The sequence below is a fragment of the Equus caballus genome, chromosome 28 (genome assembly GCF_041296265.1).
Source record: "Equus caballus isolate H_3958 breed thoroughbred chromosome 28, TB-T2T, whole genome shotgun sequence".
NCBI classification, from domain to species: Eukaryota; Metazoa; Chordata; class Mammalia; order Perissodactyla; family Equidae; genus Equus; species Equus caballus.
Window position 1 is genome coordinate 18,002,380 of NC_091711.1, and position 17,496 is coordinate 18,019,875.

The 17,496-nt window shown below is 37.8% G+C and overlaps 1 protein-coding gene across 1 annotated transcript in view; it reads right to left on the minus strand.

Moving 5' to 3' along the window:
• The window catches only part of RASSF9 (Ras association domain family member 9), a 37,529-nt gene extending 22,031 nt beyond the window's left edge, over positions 1-15,498 (minus strand). Inside the window, exon 1 of the mRNA XM_001491284.7 lies at positions 14,549-15,498. Coding sequence (XP_001491334.1) covers positions 14,549-14,595 — 47 coding nt within the window. The 5' untranslated portion in view covers positions 14,596-15,498. The remainder of the gene's footprint in view (positions 1-14,548) is intronic.
• Between the last annotated feature and the right edge of the window lie 1,998 nt (positions 15,499-17,496).

Below are 17,496 nucleotides of genomic sequence, written 5' to 3' on the forward strand. Positions count from 1 at the left end.
TGAAGCAGGCAAATGATGAGGAAGATATGGCCCACAATCAAACTCTGAAAAACTGGAACAGTCAAAAATTAATAAAAAGTACCCTGAAAATTAAATTTTGATACATGTGTATATATATACATATACATAAATAAATCCATATATATGTATATAAATAAATCATTATATATATATAAAATCATAGGTTTATTCTCGACTAATGCCAGTTTAATTTTCTAGGAAGTAATAACATAAGCCAATCGTGCAGGATAAGAGAAACCCTAGACATCCCATAATTACAAGGTAGCTATAATACATAATTCCCATAAGCAGACAGAAGGGCAGGGAATGTGAAAAGAATGTGTATTGGAGACTACTGGGGGGTAAGTAAACTAAGCTCATAGTTCAGATCCCGGAAATTGATTATAATCAAAATGTAAATATTTAACATGTAGTATTTACCAGATGAAATGCTGAGAAAATATCTAATCTCATTGGAAATTCTAGTGTTTACTTCCCAGTGCTATCTGTGCCTGGCAAATACCTAAACTTTCTTTATTGACTTGTACTTTGGAGAGAAATATTTCTTAACAACAAAGCATATTTATTAAAAGAAAGTTACCCAGCCTGAATATTTAGTTTAGTGACAGCTGTAGCTCTGTCAACTATTAGCATCCATTTTCCTTTTGACAGCTAAGCCCATAATTGGTTTTGCCTTCTGAGACAAAAGATGTTTTCTAATGATGGTGATATTCAGTTTGTATTTGCCCTCAGCCACCTACTCTTCCAGCTCTAAATGTATTCCGAGTTTTCTTGGCATATTTGAATGCCACTAGAAATATGTAAGAATTTGAATTATCTGGAGGATAGCTGAAAACACAAGATGACCTTTTCCTCTGGTCCTTCCTTGATATCCCGTCACACTGTAACAACCATCATTTGACCACACATTCACCTCAACTACCTTTCCTTCACAAACTCAAACAGCAATCCAGTCACTTTATCTAGTTCATCACTTTCCAGTAACTACAGCCCACCACAAAGTGACTTCCACCCTCACCTACCCCCAACAGACATATTTCTTCTTAGGTTTATCAGAGATCTGCTAACTGCCAAACCCAATAGCCATTTTCCATGTTCAGAACTGACCTGACTTGACCTCACTGTAACATTATGCTTTGCGACCTTTCCCTCCCATTCTTGCAGCAATTTGTCCTTTGATTTCTCTGACTCCACTCTCTATGGTTCTTCCTTTACCTTTCCAGCTTCTTCTCAGTTCCAGCAAGGGCTTTGCTTCTTCTGCATATTCAGTAAATGTTGGTGTCATGCAAGGATGGCCACAAATTCTTTGCAGCTCCTTCTATCAAGAGATGGAGTTTATTTCCTCCCCCTTGAATAGATCTTGGGACTTGCTATGGCCAACAGAATGTGCTGAAAACCATATGTGCAAGTTCTAGAGTCCAGGCTTCAAGAAGTCCAGCAGCTTCTGCTTTCTTCCTCCCAGAATGCTGTCCTAAGACTGCTATTTGATGAAAGAGCCTAAGATCGAAGACCACATGGGAAGAGGGACCCAGCTATTTCAGTCGGCCGGTTTGAACCTAGCCCTTAGCCAATGCACTGCTCATGAGAAAGCCCAGGTGAAACCAGCAGAAGAAAGACTCCAGTTTACTCACAGAATCATGACAAATAATAAATTGTCTTCAGCCACTAATTTTAGGATGCTTTATTATGCACTAAGTGATAACTGACACATATGGCATCCCCCATGCTTCTATGGTTCATTTCATGTCTCACTACACACATCTCATGGATGACTGTCCACAACTTTATTAACCAATTACAGGATGACAGTTGCCAAAAATAATTATTTTGCCCTTGAGCTCTAGACCATGTTTCCAACTTCCTTTTTTGCATGTTTACTTGATATTTGTATTTGTATAACCCATAAACACCTCAAATTTGGCCCATCAAAACTAATTCATCATCCTTTCCTCTCATATCCCAAACTATTCCATCTCCTGATTTGCTATCTTACTACCCTGCCATCCTTTCTCTCAAGCTTCAAAACTGGCAGACTTTCTAGGTTCTTTTCTCTGTCTCATCTCCCTTTAATGACCAGTCACTATGCCTGTTTTATTCTTTCTCCCAAATGTCTCAAATATGTGCCCTCCTATATATCGCCACTACTAAGATTCAGACAACCTTCAGTTTTACAACAGATCACTGTAGTGAGCTATCACATATTGTATTATTATAAACTGTTGCCCACTTCATATTTGTGTTCCATAATATTGCCAGACTGCCCTCTATAAACTGCAAATCTAGTTGTATACCTTTCTTGATTAAAATTTTTAAATGGTTTCCAAGTACATCATTTTAAATCTCTTAACTCTCTTCCTCTCCCTTTCACCCCCTCTCCTCTCTCTCTGTCTCTGTCTCTCTCTCTCTTCCTCTCTCTCCTATTCTTTCTCTTTTTCCTTCTTGCTCCTAAGATTCCTTCCCTTACCCAATTTCTCCAACTTATAGCCAAGCATATTTAATATGCACATTGAGCTAACTATTCCTAACTTCTTGCTGATCACAGGTCAGCAATATGAGGGCAACCTGGCTGTCACATATATGCCCCTATGGATTGCTAGCCTGTATTGAACTATACCAGCCATACTTTTGTTTTCACTCTGGGCTTTTCCATAACCTATTTGCTTGGCCTGAAATACCCTTTTTCACTGTTCTCCATCTGATTAACTTTTACTCTGCTTCAAATGTTGCTTCCTCTAGGAAAATTCCCTTACCTTTTCTGAATAACCCCACTTCCACCACCTTAGATGGAAATGAATGCCCATTCCTGATGCTCCTACAGAACCCAGTGACATTCAGTAACAGCATTTTCTACCTTGCACAATGCTTGCTATTTTGGTAGTTGGACAGTCAGGTCCTAGAGTGAGTCTTTCATCTTTGAAGCCTAAGCACCTAACACAGAATATGTTAATGTTTCTTTTATTTTTTGGAGCGTGTGGTGGGAGGCCGTGGGGTGGGGTTTTAATGGAGTAAGAGATAAATGAAGGGAATTTTTCAGTCACCTAGGGCCTAATGGTTATAACTGTCCCACTATCTGCTTTTCTAAATAAAGTTTTGTTGGATGGCAGTCATGCCCATTTAACTATGTATTGTCTATGAGTGTTTTCATTCTAAATTGACAGAGTTTACAAGTTGAGACAGTGACATTACGGCCCGAAAAACCTAAAATACTTATTATGCTACCTTTTACACAAAAAGTTTGCCAACTCCTGACCTAGATGATTTATCTGCACTAAAAATCCAGACTTTATGTTTGTTTAAATACTAAAACATTCTTTGAACTCCAGTATCTACACAATTCTACATATGGGTCTCTAGCAGGTGAAAATAACAGTCTTTAAACAGAAGAAACTTACGATCCTGTGGAGGTAATGGCCACGTTTGGAAGTAATTTCAACCAAAGGTAATGATTAAAGGATCAATAAAAGGATGGCTGTGAAATGCTTCATGGAGATCGAGTGGGTTTAACACAGGATTAGTCAGCTTGAAGGCCCTGACTGGAAAGCCAGAGTGTTTTGCCCATTCCAGGTGCAGTGTGCTCCATATTAGTCAGGCCCATACACACATCAGGAGGTGTCAGAGTAGGCCAGAAGAAAGGCTGCTTTCACAGCCCCATCTCAGGCGCAGTGTGTCCAAACACCAGGTGTTTGCAGGTGGACTGTTTGGAAACACTCAGATGACACTCTGAATTTTTCACTCTTCACCCCGATGTTCTTCCCACCCCATGATTACCTTTGCCATTTGTTCTGTTCTTTGTGATGACACAACTGTATTCCCAGTTACTCAGACCCAAAATTGCAGTTATCATTGATTCTTTTTTTCCATCCTGATCCTTTCTACCGCCCCCATCCACGCCATTTTGAATTCCTATAAATTCTATCTCCATAGTGACTATTATAACAGCAATCATTATCTGAAATTTCATGTGCATTTACTGTTTGTTTATTGTCTGCCTGTCCACCACTGCACTATAAGCTCAATGAGAGTAGAGACCTTGACTATCTTTCTCACTATTTTATACCCAGAATATAGAATAACACATGGCACATATTACGGTAAATAAATATTTATTGTTGAATACAGGGATTTTATTATAATATTTTAAAATGCTTGCCTTTGGGGTCAGCCTGGTGCTGTAGTGGTTAAGTTTGCCCACTCTGCTTTGACAGCCCAGGGTTCATGGTTTTGGATCTCGGGCACAGACCTACACACCACTCATCAAGCCATGCTGTGGCAGTGTCCCACATATAAAATAAAGGAAAATTGGCACAGATGTTAGCTCAGGAACAATCTTCCTCAAGCAAAAAGAGGAATATTGGCAGTAGATGTTAGCTCAGAGCCAATCTTCCTCACACACACACACACAAAAAGCTTGCCTTGTATTTATGTATGTCTATGTGTCTACTAATCAGCAAGTTCCTTAAAAACAAAATCCACCTTTGATCTTTCATAATGTCCCCCAAAGTTCAGGGTTCATTTAATATTTCTGGATTTTTAAAAATCATCAAATAGCCATCATCTGTAGTCACAACAAGGCAAATATATATGAGTAGATGCCAAATCTGACAGTGTGCAATAGTTCAGGAATATTTTGTTTTAGATGCTAAGGTAGATAAAAAAGCGATATGATAGTATGCTCAGACTACATAAAATATTATATAGCACAAGCTGCATTTTACTTAACCCTCTAAACTGTGATTACAATAAGTTCTCCTAACTAAAAGTACAACCACAAAAATGATCAACATTTTTTTTTTAAAATTAACTTAGTCTACGTTTCATGCCTATTACTAAACGTTCCAGGAAGAAACTCTTTGACTTTCACTACTAGAGTAGAATAAAAGGCAGTCAAGAAACCAAAGCTAATACTTTGTGGTCCACTGCTGTAAAGTGCCTAGCTTCCTGCACTGTTAAGAAAAGATGAAATCTCAAAGGTCCACTATAGCTTCCTAAGTGCTTTTTCTAATTGTGCACAGCTCTCTTCTTCATGTGGGATTGTAGTTATTATACGTCTACCCTATGGAAACATCTGTGGTTTTTCAACAGCGTTTCTCATAGCTTCCAGGCAAATGTAATGTCTTATGTGCAGAGCTAAAAATAGGCATCCTCAGGCTCTACTATGTAAGACTGTGGTTTCCCCAACGAATGCCCTGCTACTGGATCTTACGTTTCCTCAGTTAACCGTGACTGCAGGAATTCCAGAGGATTGAAAAGGCCTGAGTAAATGAGGAACATTAGAGCAATTAAAGGTATTGGAAGTGGCTATAAAATGTCCTAGCCATTGTTTGAGAACAAGCATACACTGTGCCATAGACCAGTAAGCCCCAGACACAAAACTCCAATCAATTATATGCCATTATTAGTAAGCGTGAAAATTTGCTAAAGTTGGACTGCTATTAGTATTAATGGAATTACAATGAAAAGGATCCACAAAATAATAGATAATAGATAATAAAATAATAATAGAATAAATAATAACAAAAATAATAGAATAACTAAATTCTATGAACTGATAAAGCGACCAATTTAGTATGATTGTTAGAAGAAATAGCGGTCAACTACAGTTGACTATAAGTCTAATACTGTTATATAAACATATCCTTAAAATTTTTCTGTACACTTCCTCAACTGTAAAATACCATTTTCTAGCAACCCAATCAAGATTATGGATTCTCGCCAACTGACCATATTTCTGCCTGCTTCCCGGATTCTTCTCTTTTGATTATCCTACCTGAGTCAGTCTCAGCTTCGTGTGATTCAGCCCCCTCCTACATCTTTTTGTACATCTTATTGTGTTCCCTTCTCTTGTCCAAGCCTGTCACCTACCTGTGGGAGTTTAATAAATGCTATCTAATTATCATGATGCTCCTTTTATTTTCCTTTACCTCCATTTGTTGTTGTTAGTGTTGTCAAGTGGATCCTGACTCCTAGCGACCCTGTGTACAGCAGAATAGAACCCTGTCAGATCTTCTCGTGCTATCCTCTCACCTTCCTGTGCGATACTAGACAATGGTCTACTGTTATTCATGGGGTTTTCATGGTCAATTTTTTGGAAGTGGGTGGCCAGGCCCTTCCTCCTATTACCTGCATTTACTCCTCTCTTATATACTTGTACTTAAAGTCAGTCAAAAACATTTGTTGAGCACCTACTCTACAGAGAAACAGCCTTCCTCAACTCCAAGAAATATATTCTTATTTTCTTAATTGTATTATAAAGATTATGATTTTACCTACCCTGTCAAAGATAGTTTTCCATGGTGGAGTGATTAAAAATAAGTCCATGTTGTGAGATATTTAACCATAGTGCTATTTTCTCAATTAGGAGTTTAATCTCTCAGGAATGAGGTTGTGTCTTTGCATGCCTGGTATAGTACTAAATACAGTTTTTACCAGTCCTAAAGAAATAAAAGAAAAAGATAGCTACTCATACCATTCATACATTGTAGTACTAAACTTAAAATTGTGCTTAGCAAATAGTAACATGCGACAATTCTTAGACATTATAATTTATAAACTAATCACATCTTTTCATAAGTGGAAATAAACACATTTGACTTTTACCCTAATGCTACTTTTCACGGTGGAGGTTATATGGCAACCAATGCATCATGTTTTAGGTAAAATAAAACTTTTAAAATAATCTCTCTTGTAATTCCATTTCTTAAAGTTATCCTTAAAGGAAACAAGCAGGAATCATAGAAATTTAGACATGAAAGAGGCCTTAAGTATCTAATTCAACCTCTCATTTTATTAGACAAACATAAGACTAAAATATTTAAATTATGTATGTTTTCATCTTACCAAAACTCCCCAAAGACAAATAAGGAAATATCCCTTAAACCATGCTGTGTTATACGTTGCAAATTAACGTAATGGTCTCTTAATTTGGCTCAAAAGAAGAGTGAAGATTGAACCTGAAAGCTGTCAAAATTCACATTTCATCGAGATCCCAAGATAGTTTTATATAACATTTATGGACTCATTTCCAATGATAGCAGTAGTTTGTAATCTACCTCTTTGTGTCTAAGGAGGAAAAACGATCAGAGGAGATAGAGAAGCTCTAGTGAGTCGAGGTTGAGATTCTGAAGCCCCAAATATCCCAGCACGTTTAAGTATTAAAAACTTAGATACACTTCATAGCATTTTTAATCCAACAGGCCTGAACAGGGAGTGAATAGTTATCGAGCTTTTATGATGACCTAGCACTATGCTAAGTCTTTGACGTACGATCAGACTCAATCCAAATGGTTTAGGATTAACCGTATTTTAGAGATGAGATGAACCCTAAATCCTAAATAGGCCCTACAGAGTAATGGTTAAGAGCATTGATTCGAATCCTGTCTCTGCCACTTATGAACTGTTGCACTGCACTGTGTCTTAATGACCCCATATGTAAAATAGGGAAAACAATGGTACCTTCCCCAAAGCATTATTTTAAGCATTATATAAATCACTTAGAACAGTGCTTGGCACATCATAAGTGTTATAAGAAGTCTCAGCAGAGGTGGATTTACCCTGAAGCTAATGAAGCTTAACCATAAGAGCTGCTTCATTTGCACAGTTACTTTCCAAAGTCCCAGAATGACCTTAGTAATATTTTTATTCATAATTGTGTATTCTTGTATAAAGAGCATCTCCCTTCAATTATTATACTTGGATTTGCTCTTGCATGCTATTAATATAGTTGTTGTACTAGGAAGATTAAGTGTTTGTCCTACAGCACACAACTAGCAATGGCATAACTGAGATATGACCTCAAGTCTGTGTGACTACAGAGCTGGAATTTCTTAACAAAGATATTTTTTCTGCCTATTTCTGGCATTTTCCCTTTGTCTCATAAACAGTAATTATCTTATACAAAGGACATAAATCCTCCTTTCATGTGAGAAAACAAACATTTCCCAATCATATTTCCCTCATCTCAAAAGAAGGAGGAAATGTTCCACCTTCAGCAGTGAGGTCTAGAGCAGCCATCCACCATCATCTGACAAACCTCACTCATATACATAGCTTGTTGTGTTCAAGGAGAGTGAAGGCAGTGAAGAGCATCCCTAGAGAAGAAGGAGCTACCCTCCTCCTTGGTTTGTTTTCTAAACAAGCCCAGAAAGGTCTCCTACAGGATCTATTTGACAAATACAGCCCTTCACCATTTGAAAGCAAGGAGGAGTTGAGCCTAGGTGCAGAGATGACGAGAGGTCAACAGTGAATTTATGGATTCATTCTTTAAGTTACCCATGCATCCATTCATCACAAATGTACTGATCCATTACTCTGATTCAAGTGCTGTATGGGGACCATCTGTATTTGGAGAGCATATATTGAATTCGTTTATTAAATCAACAAATATTTATTGAACACCTACTCACTGGTTATCTAGAAAGGAACCAGATAGGTAAGGTCCCTACTCTCACTGAGCCTATATCCAATGAGAATTTTTTTTTTTAATATTTTTTTTTTTTAAAGATTTTTATTATTTCCTTTTTCTCCCCAAAGCCCCCCGGTACATAGTTGTATATTCTTCGTTGTGGGTTCTTCTAGTTGTGGCATGTGGGACGCTGCCTCAGCATGGTCTGACGAGCAGTGCCATGTCCGCGCCCAGGATTCGAACCAACGAAACACTGGGCTGCCTGCAGCAGAGCGCGCGAACTTAACCACTCGGCCACGGGGCCAGCCCCCCCAAAGAGAATTTTTTATAGAACTCTTAAGTCAGAGGGCATTCTAGCCTGCAGATAGAAACCTTTGAGGATAATTTTCCTTGTTTGTCAGCATATTTAATCCCCATCAATCATTCTTATTCTTGAAATATCTTGCTTATCACTGGTGGTGTTGAATATCTTCCCAAGGCTCTATTCCATTCACATAAAGCAATCACTTTGCCCTTGGGTGACCATTTACATTAGTAATTGCTTTCAATTATAGTCAACAAATTCGCAAACTTTCTCTAGAAGGTGTAGTATTACAAGAGGCTCCACAAGAATGGAATCACAATCTATTTAAAAAAAGTAAATAATTGACTCTTAAGAAATCAATATTGTATGTGCTGTGCGTTTTGTCAAAAGGATGTCTTTAAAAACTCTTAAGCAGATATCCATTAAAGAACATTAGAACACGGAAGTAGGCTAAACTTTTTCTCTTCGCATATACACGACACAGAGAACATGTTGCCTTGCTTTAGAAGGCCAATATGCTAGAGACAAAGAGATTCCTTGTCAAGGCTGGTACCCACATACACCTGAAAGAGGTAAACTCATGCCCCTATTTCAACTTTCTTCCATTTTCAGAACTAAAATCAAAAGAACAGAGTCACACTTTTGTAAATTACTTAGTGCTATTATCAGATCTCTTGCAACTACATACCAATCAAATAACATCAAAAGTTTCTAGGTTATGCAGTCCAGCTAATAAAGATGTCATGTAAATAGTTAACCAGCTACAAACCCTTAAAAACTTAAAAAAAAAAAAAAATCTATTTAAGAACTTTTCATCTTGACAAGTTTCATGAATTAGTGCAGTACATAATAAAAGATCTTATGGAGTGGGTTTGAAGTTAGCTAATAATTGTTTGAGTAACAATTCAAGATTTAAACTAGAGCTCAATTTCACTGTTGTCACTGGTGTTGAGATACTCTTGCCAGGAAGAGAACATTCCAGTCATTGTTCCTAATGGGCTGTCTGCTGCCAACTAATAACTACTTAAGTTCCCAGGTATCATCAGGGGAAATCTCAGGAGCCCCTGGGAACTAAGAAAATGTACATACTCAAATATCTGGCATTTTTCAATCCAATTTCAGGAACATTTTAAATATTTATTGGAAGTTAGACAAAATACTACATGATAATTTCCTATTCTGCAGAATTCATAAATCATCATACTTCTAATTACAAAGAGAAAACATCCATCTTGCCAGCAACTTTTACGCTAACCACAAAACAATTCTTCCTTCAGATGAAGCATTCATGGCATGACGTACTTATGGGAGCAATAAAAAGCACCTGGTTTTAATAAACACGGCAAGATATGTTCTAATTAATTCAAAAGCAAATTTTAATGTAAATTTTATACATCAATTATAAACAACAGAGCTGTATTATTTACTTATATATTTATTACAAAATTATACTTTGAAGGCTTTTAATTTCAAGTTGATATTATGACAACGTTGTCACAATGTGTGATGGATAGACATGTATCTGTAAGTATAGGGAAAGCCAAGCTCTGGCTGAATAGTACTTAACAATAATAATACAGGCCTTATTAACGAGATTAGATCCTTTCATATTCATTGTTAATTTTCTTTTCTCTTACAAATCACCTAAATGAACTAAGTTTATATTTCCGACAAATACATGGGCTACTGCATTACTATAGCAATTTTCTGCTTCTGGCAAGGATTGGTAAAGGTCCAACCAATTCTCTGCCCCAAATTTCATTAATTAAAACATCAAGGAGTCATAACTCACAACCAAGTATCCCAAAAAGCTATAATTTATAGTGACATTCCCCTTTTCTGACTTTTAAATGTTGCTGATTGCTATTCAGAAGCATTAGCTTTGAAAACAATCATTATCTTGAAAATAGAATCCAACATAAAGATGACCACATTCACATGGAACCTATATGGGTATGTATTTGAATATGTTAATAACCTAAATTCAATCATTGAATGTCCATGTGAGCATCAAGTGAATTCATGCCTCACTGTGTGCTTCTTTGCCCATTATATGAGAAACAGTAGCTACCTAGTGACTTTTAGAAACCGTTTTCAGCGACTTGAATTGTTTATTGAAACGAAAATACCTAGATTCTCTAACATTTTCATTCTTCATGTTGAACAAAAAGCTGCGTAAGAAGATATTCATCAGTCTTTGAGAATCAGTCACAGAACACTATTATTCTGGAACCAAAGTAAACAATCCATCTCCTGAGACCAAAATGTCTTCTGAAAACTGTACCTTTCCTATTGAATGTTACTGCAATTAGAAAATTTAAAAAGATCATTCTGATTGTAAACACAAAGATTTTAGATTGGCTCTATCTCTTTTATTTATACGAAAGTTAGAATTGAAAAGCATGAAATGTTTGTGACTACAAATACCATCATTTTGTGATCACATGTTATTCTCAAATTTCCTGAAGATTGTTTCCAAAATTTTTAAATTAATTATTTCTTAAAATTTAGAAAAAGATGATCTGGTAGAGTAGGATTAGCTTGGTGTCCAAAACCGTACAATTATTTGTCTATCTCCTTGGGTTTTGGATTATATCAAATGTTAACCAATCCTTTATAAAGTTTCCACTTTTATATAATACAAACTGACATCAGATGATGAATAAAGAATAAAATAATTACCATGATTTTAGTTTGAGTGCAAATTACAATTTTGGTTTACAAACTTAAAATTATATTAACAACTATATTTCAGGTCCATCACATGCCAGGTACCATCCTAGGCATGAGAACACAATGATAACTAGACAGACATGGCACTGCCCTTTCCAAGCTTTACAGCTGTGTTTTCTCTTTTTTTTTTTTTTTTGAGGAAGATTAGCCCTGAGCTAACTGCTGCCAATCCTCCTCTTTTTTCTGAGGAAGACTGGCCCTGAGCTAATATCCGTGCCCATCTTCCTCTACATTATATGTGGGACACCTACTACACCATGGCGTGCCAAGCGGTGCCATGTCCCGCACCCGGGATCGGAACTGGTGAACCCCAGGCCGCCAAAGCAGAAGGTGCGTCCTTAACCACTGTGCCACCGCGCCGGCCCCTACAGTTGTGTTTTCTGTCTTTGCATCTCATAGTTTGAAGTTCATTTGTGCCCTCTTTATCTCTAAAATTTTGAAATATCCATGTATTATGAGGATATTTACAGATCTCAGGAGGTTCAATCCTGGCTGATGAAATATCACTCGAAGCGTGAACAAAAATGAAAAGACAGAAAGCAAATAGGATGCAGAAAAGTTCAATACACAAACTTTCTCAAAATTTATGATCTCAAATTCCTAATATTCCTTCCAGCCATCCACATTTTTTCCTACTGACCAAGACAAAAGTACGTTCGAGTAGTTCTTTTAGCGCATAAATCATCTATCACAAGGTATACAAACATATTGCTCAAATTCTTCTTTACAATCTACAGGGAATTTTATACTATATATTTGAGGAATGCATTGGATGTTATCAGATAACTGTCTTATCGCCAATCATGTCTTCTATCACAGGATGAATCACTTGTCATTTAAGGAAACATCTGGTTTCTACACATCCAAGTAGGGTAGTTTAGATCACTATGGAACCTGGTAAACGAAATGGATAAACTTAATCATGTAACTAAGTTTCACCTGCAGTTTCACCTTTGAGAAGGTGAAAAAAACAAAACAGAACAAAGCAAAAATACCTCATCTACAGCAATACTAAACACTGAAGGAAATAAATATACATTAATTCTATGTCAATACACCACGGAGCTTATTTACTGCTTAGTTTGAAATGTCCATATTTCAACATCCCTGCCCACCAATGTGGCTTAAAATTTTAAGGACTGGAAAAATACAAATATGTAAAGGGAAGCACTCAGTTTTTAGAGCAACTTACACACATCCTCACTGTGACCACCTTCAAACACGCTCATAAGAAAGCATCACCTTTGGGAACACCATTCCATTTTCCCAGAGAAATGTAAAATACTATTAAACTCCCCATTTTTCGTTGTTCTTTCTTTCCACTTTTTCATAACTTTGCATGCAAAATGCCATATTACAAAATGTTCGTATACTCACCTCCTTGAAGGAAAGAGAGTTGTATGGGTAGAGTAGATGGTGCAGTGGCAAAACTCAGGGAAGGAAAGTGAACATGTGCTTCCCAGAGGGAAACGCACAGGGGCGCATGCAAAGTTTTATTGCTCTGCTATTTGGCATACAATGACAGAATTCCCGAGTTAACAATTATAAAAAACAAAAAGCAAACATACGCACACCCAACAACCCTAAACTGGGGTAGCACTCAGAAAGATCAGTATGCCAGAAATATAATTTGTTTTATAAAACCGTGAACTTTCCCAAAGAAACTTTTTATACATTTTGACCAGGACTTAAGCAAAAATACTTCAAAAATAATGCTACTGAATAGTCATTTAAAAAGTAGTAAGGATTTTCTTTTGGCAAGGGGAGTCTTCTGGAATATTTTTTAACGTACTGACACCACTAAAATACAAACCTATTTCAGATAATCTTTACTAACATACTTTTAAAGAATACCTAGACATATTTCTTTATTTTAACATATAGTTTCATTAATTATCAGAAATACCATAATTGTGATATATCATCGACTTATTAGCAAGTAAAACTGGTTTAGAATGTTTTATAGTATTGATTATTACTGTTTTAGTTTTTCAAGCAAACTTAGTCAACTAAATCATTAAAACCTTTGGAATGAGTTAAAAATAGAAATTTCAAGACAACATTCATGCACAAAATAAGTGTGGGGATTTACCTGAAAACTGTATTACTCTATATTGTCGTGCAGACACTACCGCAATTGTATCATTTCCTACCAGGTAATTGTATGCTTTTAAAATTACACCAAGTAAATTACGACAAGTACAAACAGGCATGATTGAAAGAAGAGTTGTGGAAAAGCCTCTATGCCAAAATAAATATATTTTAAAAAGTAAGCCTGTGTTTAAAATTACCCTCTCATTTTTTTGGCATAAAAATTAACATTTGAGGTGTTAATAACATATTTAATAGAACTGAAACACACACACTGGCTCAAGAAACATATGTGTGTGTACGTGTGTGTGTGTGACAAAGACATTTTACTTACAACTTGGGCACTGCAGGCTTGAAAGAGCAAAACAAATCAAATCAAAGTAAAACAGCAATAACAAGGATTAAGGAAGACAGCTGCTTGAATTCTTTTTTAGTGCCTAAAACCACCTAAAGTTCTCAAAGAGTTTTGAAAGGTTCAGCGCATAAAAAGCTTCTCTACAGAATGCTTTCACTTTGGGAACTTTCCAGGTTTCAGGAATGCCCCTCTCTAAGGGGAGCCAAAGCATTGTTTCCGGATTGTATCAGCCACTGTGTTTTTCGTTCTAATTAGTGGTTAATAAAATCTAGCTATACCTTCATCAAAATTTCCACTCTCCCTATAGTATACTAAAATTCTGTCTGAAGCAAAACGAAACTTGCTATCCCACTACTCTCAAATATGCAAGGCAACCCAAAGGGAGATGCTTGTGATGTTAGTTGAGGAACCAGGACTGACCGAACGAAAAAAGGGGTCAAGATCATCATTCCTTATTTTCAGGGATCCTTGCCCCGGTCCCTGCAATCATCTCTTCTGAAACAACAGTCTCAGCCGTTGAGTATAAACACCAGACCTAACTCCCTGGGGCTTTGTACTCCAAGAACAATTCTCCTTAGAATCTAACTGTAAGAAAACACACTTTCACACATAAGCTCCCAAGTACACACACGCAGGACCTTACCTGTTTTTATGCCGAGTCTTTAGCAAATTTCTTCCAAAGGGAGCCATGGTCTGCCAGGCAAGCGAACAGCAAACACTGTATCTCAAAGTTATCTGGGCGTGGGGGGTGGGGATATCTGGATTTCTAGAGTGAAGTGGGGACGACTGGAAGCTTCCTCATCACCTCCTCAGACGTGCCTGGCTTTCAACTCATTAGCAGCCGGCTAAGAGTGTTGCTCCGAGTTGTGCAACTGCTGCTTAACTTTGAACTGCGGGATTGTTGTGGCTGCTACACCTTTGGAGACCTGCCCAGCTGTAGCCTCGAAGAAGGCATTTGGAAGCAGGAAAAGAAAAAAAAAAGGGAGAGAGGAAGGGAGGGGGACTCTATTGTGTTCTGTAGTTATTTGCAGACTTGATAAACTTTAAGAACTGCCAACCCCACAGGCATGGTAATACCCGTGGAATGGAAATTTCACGAGATCTGGAAACCCCCCCTCCCCCGCTTTCCACACCCAACCCCACAAGGTGAACACACACGAAAGGATAGAAACTAAATACCCCCACCTCCCAGCCAGCTCCAGCCTGTGAAAAGTAACTTGATCTTGGCAAGCCGGAATGAGGGCCAAGATCTCTGTCTACAGATTCGACGCAAACCTTTCTGCCCCAGGGCTCAGTGCTGCAAATACGTTGAAGAGTGAAGCTGGAGAGCGGATGGAGGTGGACTGGCAGACCACTTGGGAATCTGAGCCCCCAAGTTCATGATCCTAAGAGCTTCCCCAACTCCACTCCTCCACCCTCTTCAAGTTCATCTTCCCAATGCTGAGGGATCTGAAGGACCAAAGGCTCCAGGGCTGACAGATCACAGCATTGGCATAGGAACCAGCCCGGGTTTGGGGTCTAACTTGCACGGCCTTGACAACGACCCTTGCCCCATCTTTGGCATTTACTGGGCCTTTGGTGCCCTGGGAGTTTGAAGGAAGAGCCAACTGTTTGCTCCTGCCCCTCAGTTAGTAACGAAAGAGAGGACACGCCTAGAGGACTTGGTGGAGCCCGAAGCCGTGCGGTGGCATCCCCCGGGAGCTCGAACCTGCGACCTGGGCCGCCAGGATGGAGCTGGCGAGGGGGCGCGGGGGCGCGGGGGCGGGTGACCGGGTGCCCGGGTGCCTGGCGGTCTCAGCTCCCCTGAGTCCGCGACGCCAAGGAAAGTACTGTCCAAAGGCGAGGGCCCTTAGTGTTTTCCCAGGACTTTTTCTATGGTTTCGCCCCGCCCCCACCCCACTCCCGTCTCGCTTGCGCACCCCTTCCCCGCCCCCCTGCTCCCAGCCGGGCTTCTAATCGTTCGCTTTGGCAGCAGAGGGAGGGAGGGAGGGAGGAAAAAGACATCACAGGACTGTAGGTTCTCTCTGAATCTCACTTCAGGCTAGTGGATCTCTGGACCTTGGCAAAGATCCTGAACGGCTCACACTTTGGGTGGCCACCCCCCCCCCAACAACAGCAAACAAAAAAGTGATCTCAAAGGTTTCTATAATTTTTATATGAGCTGATTTATGCATTATGATTTATTCAGGATTCTAGAGAGCTCAAATTAAATATTATCTATAAGTCATATATATATATATGTATCCCAAATTGTTACAAATTAGAAAACATTACAACAGCCAGAGCTTTAGCACAGTTACCCTTTTTCTATTCCTGCAAGATAAGATAATTTTAAAATATACCCATCTTTTAAATGAATCTATGTCTGTGGTACCAGAGAAAACCTTGAAGACATCAAAAGTGATAATGACATATTTTGTTTTATGTTTTATATGATATATACGCAACATACATACTTTCTATGCAACATAATCTTGGGTATACTTCAGTTTCAGTTCTTGATTTTATTTCACAAGCACACCACAAAAAGTGATTGAAACTATTATGGAAGATTGCCCAGTTATTTTAAACATTGTTCAAAATATAACCCCCTAAAGCTATACTGTTTACTTATTAATATAATGGCTGCAGTCAATTTGCAAAGAATTTTGCATTTACCAATATCCCTATGTTTCCTGTAGTTTCAGTCCAACACCCTTTTTAACATTATTTGTATATGCAGTTTTCATATAAAACGTTTTTCAATAAAAGAGTTTCAATGGGACAAGAGGAAACAGCATTACATCTTTATTAGCATAACCTTATGTCGAGTTTCGAGTTGGCACAAATGAGTCTCATTTAGGTTGTTATTATTCCTCACATAAAATATCATGACAAGCTCTCTGATGTATAAGAATAAACACAAAGGGTGGTGTCCCTCAGATATTAAAAGCTGAAAGCAATCAAAAGCATAGACACTAATATCCAAATAGAAAAATAAGCAAGTAACAATTTTAAAAGAAAATAAAATCATATTTTAAAAAATCAATTTCATTAGTAACCAGATTTTGTATAGGTAAATTGAAATGAGACTTTCTTTTGCCTCTACCAAATTGCCTGATTTTTAAAATAATGATGCTCAACTCAGTCAGTGTGATGGTCAGAGTATGCTACTGCACATGAGTAGTCCAGATTGGCACGTTTCTTGTGAAAATGAATTTGGCTATGTACATCAACAACTTTCAAAATCTTTCAAACTCCTTTATTCAAGTTTATACCCATAAGGGTTTTCCCAAGGAAATAATCAAGGTTCGTTGAAAGGCTTATGCCTATTGATACTCATGTGAGAACTAAATGAAATTTTGCAAACCAAGTGCTGACACATAATATTAGAGAAAGTACTATTTTTCTTTTTTACAGGGTAGAGAGTAGTATCAAAAATTAACTCAACTTGAAAATAAGGTAAACTGATGACTACACGTCCTTTCAATGATATAATTAATGGAGCATTGTCTAACAGTTCCTCCCAAAGATTATCAAATTCTCCGAAAGAATGCTTTTTTTTCCCAACTGATTCGGCCCAGCCTCTGAAATTAGATGTCAAATTGTAAA